Source organism: Hydra vulgaris, chromosome 10 (genome assembly GCF_038396675.1).
Source record: "Hydra vulgaris chromosome 10, alternate assembly HydraT2T_AEP".
In the NCBI taxonomy this organism is placed as follows: Eukaryota; Metazoa; Cnidaria; class Hydrozoa; order Anthoathecata; family Hydridae; genus Hydra; species Hydra vulgaris.
In genome coordinates this window covers 381,487-387,670 of record NC_088929.1, presented here as the reverse complement: position 1 = coordinate 387,670, position 6,184 = coordinate 381,487, and the positions used below count along the sequence as shown (strand labels likewise).

The window sequence follows — 6,184 nt, the reverse complement described above, 5'->3', positions numbered from 1 at the left end:
GACAATTGGTCGTCAGTTAAAAAAAATGAATATTAAATATAGAAAACGTGAAAAGACTCCAAAATACACTATAGAACAACAAATAAAGGCAAAGAAAAGAAGCAGGTTAAAGAAGCAGAAACTAGTTAACCCACTCTATAACACAAAATCGCTTCTAGTCATCGATGACGAAAAATAATATATTCAATGCGATCAATCAAAACTTGCTCTGTTGAAGCTCGCCAATCTCCCTCGTAAACCTTCTGTGCCAAATGTCCCCAAATGATGATAAAGGCAAAGAAAAGAAGCTGAATACTGATGAAATAGGCAAAGAAAAAATACTGATGATAAAGGCAAAGAAAAAATACTGATGATAAAGGCAAAGAAAAAATACTGATGATAAAGGCAAAGAAAAGAAGCAGGAAACTAGTTAACCCACTCTATAACACAAAATCGCTTCTAGTCATCGATGACGAAAAATGCTTTTGTTTTGCAGAGGACAACATGCCTGTAAAATTCTGGATACTACACAAACAACAAAAAGACATGCCCAGAAAGTCTTCGTTTTATAGGAAAATAGAAATTTCCAAAAAAATTATTAATGTGGATAGCCATATCTGACCGTGGTATGTCCAAGCCATTATTTCGCACTTGCAAGGCTGTAGCGATCAATTCATCAATCTATATTAATGAATGTTTAGAAAAACAACTTCTTCCATTTATTCACAAGTATTATGGAGACTTAAACTATTTATCTTGGCCAGATTTAGCAAGTTCTCATTATTCTAAAGATTCTCTAAATTGGATGGACCAATATGTCTATTATGTTGATAAAGAATCCAATCCCCCAAATGTACCTCAAGCACGACCAATTGAAAATTTTTGGGGACATTTGGCACAGAAGGTTTACGAGGGAGATTGGCAAGCTTCAACAGAGCAAGTTTTGATTGATCGCATTGAACCAAAACTACAAGAAATTGATTTAGACTTTTTACAGTCGCATATGAAAGGCGTCAGAGCAAAATTGAGATCAATTGCAGATGGTGGTGTTTTTTCATATAAAAAATGATAATATTATTATTATTACTATTATTATTATTCAGTGATCAAATACAAATACAATAATCTATTTATAATTTGATGAAGAGGTGCTACACCAGGCCCCCCTATGCTGACGAACATGAAGATACAGTAGCTACAGACAAAGCAGCAATTGTATCTATAAAGTTACTTTCTTATGCTGTTTTTGAAAGCGTTGATGGATTGAGCGTTCACTGCTTCTTGCGAAAGCGGATTCCATGGGTCGACAATTCTATTTGAAAAAAAGTTATACCGCTCCTCGCAGTTTTTTACCATATGACGTTCTAGTTTATGGTTATGGCCTCTTAGAATATACTTATCTTTACTTTTTGAAATTTTTTGCTTAACGACAAAACTAACAAGCTCGAGTTTACGAGTGATTTTGAATTGCTCGATAAGATCTGCTCTTTTGCGGCGTTCTTCAAGAGTTATTAAACCGAGCTGTTGTAGTCGATCTTCATAGGTCATGTGTTTGATAGTCGATATTGTTTTTGTTGCTCGATGTCGGACTTGCTCGAGAATGACAATGTCTGATTTTAAATGCGGTGACCAGGCTTGTACAGCAAACTCAAGATGTGGGCGAATGTAAGTGAGATACAGAGTGCGCTATAAATAAAAACTGCGACTGCGAAATGTTTTTTTGAGTCGCCCTAGCACTCTATTTGCTACTGATGCGGCTGACTCTATTTGCGGTCTAACGTTAAGGTCATTCGAGACCATCACACCAAGGTCTCTTTCGACTGCAGTTTCTTCGAGAGGACGACGGGTGCCGTTGACGTTTGTCATTGAGTATTTGTACGTTGACTTGTTACATCCGCGCCCAACATGTATTACTTTGCATTTCTCAACGTTGAAATGCAAGACCCAAATATGTGACCATTTCACTGCTCTGTCAACGTCATCTTGGAGAGTGATGTTGTCCGACTCCTTTTTAATTATCCCTATTATTTTGCTGTCGTCGGCAAACAGTTTTATATGATGAGTAATACTGTCCGGCAGGTCGTTTACAAAGATTACGAATAGCAATGGGCCCAAGACCGAGCCTTGAGGCACTCCTCTAGTGACTGCTTTCCATTCAGAAGTAATGCCGTTTATAACCACTCGTTGACATCGATTGCTTAGCCAAGCTGCGATCCAGTCAAGAAGAGCGCCTTGAATACCGTACGCTCTCAGCTTATGAAGAAGGCGTTTATGTGGTACTTTGTCAAACGGCTTTGCAAAGTCTGTGTAAATGACATCTACTGCGTGTCTGCAGTGAGTTGCTTCCGTCATGATATCCCGAGTTTCTAAAAGGTTTGATACACATCCCTTACGATGAACAAAGCCATGCTGATTTGGAGAAATTAGACCATTAGCAACGCAGAGTTCCATTATTCTTTTTTGTAAAATACTTTCCATATTTTGCAAGGTATGGAAGTACTGGCCGGTAGTTGGATGCTTTAAGCCTACTCCCCTTCTTGAAAATAGGTGTTACATTCGATTTTTTCCATAATTCAGGAACTACACCAGTTGCAAACGAGCACTTATAGATGAGCGAAAGAGGCTTGGCAAAGGTAGCTGAGCATTTACTAAGGACCCTTGGATGTAATCCATCGTAGCCGGTTGATTCTCTTTCATCAAGGTTGTTTAGGCATTTTTGTACTATATCGATAGAGAAACTTGCTGGATCGATGACACAAGCTGCTTCAGTACGACTTTCAAATCCTGGCATTGAACCTTCGGGCTCTAAAACAAAGACTGATTAAAAATAGTTATTTAACGATGCGCTTATATTGCCGGTATCGGTTGTGATGTTGCTATTGACTGTTTCAAGCAATGTAATGTTGTTACTGACGCTCTGCTTGCTTCTTACATATGCATGTAAGCGTTTAGGGTTGCTTTCGGAATCCCTGACGAGTAGCTCTTCGTACTTTTGCCTACCAGCTTTGACCATTTTTTAACCTTTTTTGCAGGCAGTGCGATGCGATATTTTGAGAAATTTGTGCGTATCTCGACCTGCATTAATGTATTTGGCCCAAGAGGTGCGTTTAGCTTTGACTGCCTCAATAAGTTCTGATGTTACCCATTGCTCCTGTTTTTCTGTAAAGGGAGTGGTAGTTGATGGAATGTGTAGGTTAGTGGCTTCATTATACACGTTTGCTAGAAGTTGGTACTCATCGTTTGCATGTAGTCCAGTGAATACTGTTTCCCATTCAACAGCTGCAATATTTGCTGATATTGCTGCGTAGTTTGCTCGACTCCAAATGAGTCGAGGTTTTAACGGCAAAGTAGGCGAGTTGTTGAGGCATGCAACAGCAAATTGACCTTTGATGAAGCAGTGTGCTTGGCCCATTGGAGTGTCACCAAGAGAATCGCCTCGTTTAATAAAGATTACACGGTCTGGCTCATTTGTTATAATAAGATCGAGTGTGCTAGTAGGCTCGACGTGTCGACTACAACGGTAGGTTGGGAATGTGATAAGCTGAGTTAAGTGACATTCATCAAGGCACTTTTGGAACCTGATGTCGCCTTGACGCTCACCTCTCACGTGAGCAACTGTTGCAATTCCGCCGTTAACTTCGATAGACTCATAAGACGTATAGCTAAAATTGAAGTCGCCATACAGTAGCATTGCAGAGCAGTTTATATAGTGCGGCCGTGGCGCAGTGGTTAGAACGCTTGCTTTATAAGCAGGAGATCCAGGTTCGAAACGAGCTCTAGACATATTTTCGCGTCACGGAAAGGAAGGAGGCGTGAAATTCCTGGTTAAAACTTCCGCGGTGCTCTGTGACAAAACCGTTAGGACTTCTTGGGGCACCTAAAATTAAAAAAAAAAAGTATTAGGCAGTATCTGTTGAGCAGTAGTGATTGATGTGATACACTGAGTAAGAACTTGATCATTTTCGTCGTGTGGACGATATAAGCAGCCGAGGAGAAATGATTCTTGACCAACTTTTATTTTTCGCCAGATTTGCTCAATTGATGTTGAGTTGAGTTGAGTAGAACTAACTTCGCTGACTATGATATCGTCTCTTGTGTAAATTGCAACTCCACCGCCCCTCTTGTCTCTGTCTTTGCGATATGGTTGGTAGCCGGGTACGGTAACGTCTGATAAATCTGTGAACCAAGTTTCCGCAAAAAATATGAGGTGTGGCCGGCTGAATATATGTAGAGCTGATAGTCTAGCAAAGAGCTCTGGGCGTTTTTCATTGTTGAGTGAACATGGGTTGTTTGCCCAGTAACTTAGATGGCTAGGTTAGACTGTAGAAGCGTCGGGTTGTATCGGTTTTATTTTTGCTTTAGTTATTGGTGTAGAACGTCTATATATTTTTATTAAAAGAAAAATGCTTTATTTAAAAAAAATATAATAGCAGTTTTTTATTTATAAATAAGTTATTGACGTTTTTATTTTGTCCGATAACTTCCGCATCACCCGTTACCTCAAAGTTTTATAGGGAGTTACATTTAGTTTTCCATTATTGATGTTTCTAGTTAAATATAAATGTATCAATCGAGTTTTAGTGAAGAAGGTTTTAATAGAGGGAGACAAATTTTTATTAAGGAAGTCAAAATCAAAAAGAAGATTAGCAAATCTTGCTCGTGCTGACAAGGTAGGAGTTTTATGTTTTTTGAAGAAGTTTGAAGTTTCTCTATAATGGAGTTGAAAATTTATTATTCGGATTGTACTTATTATTCGGATTAATTGACGCTGAGCTGATAACGAATTAATAATATTGTAATTGCCAATTTATCCCCAAACCTAAAAAACAGTAGTTGCGATGAGACTAAAAAGCTGCAAAACACAGATTCTTAAGGGTAGTTTTATCAAGATTAAGAAATTATTGAAAGAATTATTGAAGACTTGCAATTATCTCGATTAAGTTTTTTTTATGCATCTATAGGAAAATTCCATTAGACTCGAATCTATAAAAATACCAAGATATTTAACAATGTGTGTAGGACATAAACGTCTATTATTAATTTTAACTTTAGTTATATGATTGTTGTATAAAAGTTTTTGTCTTGGAGATGAAAAAAAATATTAGTTCAGTTTTTTTTCAAGTTCAGCGAAATTAAGTTTGCATTTAGCCAATAAACTAACTTTTTTAGAACTAAGTTTATACTCTTACACAAGGAATGATGAGACTTATTAATATGCAAGATATTAGTATCATCAGCAACTATATGGATTGATGAGAAGTGTGCAGAGTTATTTAGATCATTAATATAAATCAAAAACAATAAAAGGTCGAGAACAAAACCCTGGGGAACACCACAAACTATGTGCTTGTTATTTGATTTGTAACCATTAATGCTAAAAAACTGCTTTCGATTTGAGAGATAAGACCAATTACAAGCAACTCATCGGATTCCGTAATGTTCAAGTTTAGAAATTAAAATGGCATGATTAATGGTACTGACAGCTTTTTGTAAGTCGATAAAAACACTACCAACGAAATGACCAGTATCCAGTGTCTTTTCTTATTTTTTCGGTTATACTTATTGCAAGTTGAGTGTTTTGATCGAAATCCTGACTGAAATTCATTTAAACAGTTAAAAGAACTCAAAAAAAGTATAATCAAGAATAGATTAGTTTTTTAAAGAGCTTGCTAATGCTTGTTGGAGATATTAGTAAAGATTTGGATGCTTAAGATTTTTATAGCTAACGCAATGTTATTTATGGACGATCCTATTAAAAAAGAATAGTTCGAAAACGTGATGGTGGAACAGTTGCAAAAAAAATATAAAGAGAAGCTCAACGATTTTGCAATTTATTGGCTTACAAGGAACGACGTTCCCCCATACTTTAATCTCTGATTATAGTTCAGCATTAAATTATCAATCATTTTTAAAAATTAAATTAACAAGTTAAAGATAATACACCGTAAAATATTAGGAAATAAAAAAAAAAAGGATTTATTCGGAGAGCTTTTGTATCTTGATGATAAGTATGTCGCACGAGGTAATATTTTATAAAAATATTGCATATTTTTTTAATTTTCATCTATTTTTAGTTTTGAACTACGCGAATTCAATGAAGTTATATTGGACGGTTTAGTAGTTTGAAAATATTTTTTTAACGAAAAAAATAAGAACATATCTATACATAAAAGCAAAAGCTCTTTAACCTTAAGTAGCTTGAGGT

At 36.4% G+C, this 6,184-nt stretch overlaps 1 protein-coding gene across 1 annotated transcript; it reads left to right on the top strand.

The window, feature by feature from the left end:
• The first annotated feature begins 580 nt into the window (after window positions 1–580).
• Window positions 581–1,048, top strand: LOC136085704 (uncharacterized). Its single transcript, XM_065807010.1, has one exon. The coding sequence runs from the start codon at window positions 581–583 to the stop codon at window positions 1,046–1,048; it is 468 nt and encodes a 155-aa protein (XP_065663082.1).
• The last annotated feature ends 5,136 nt before the right edge of the window (window positions 1,049–6,184 follow it).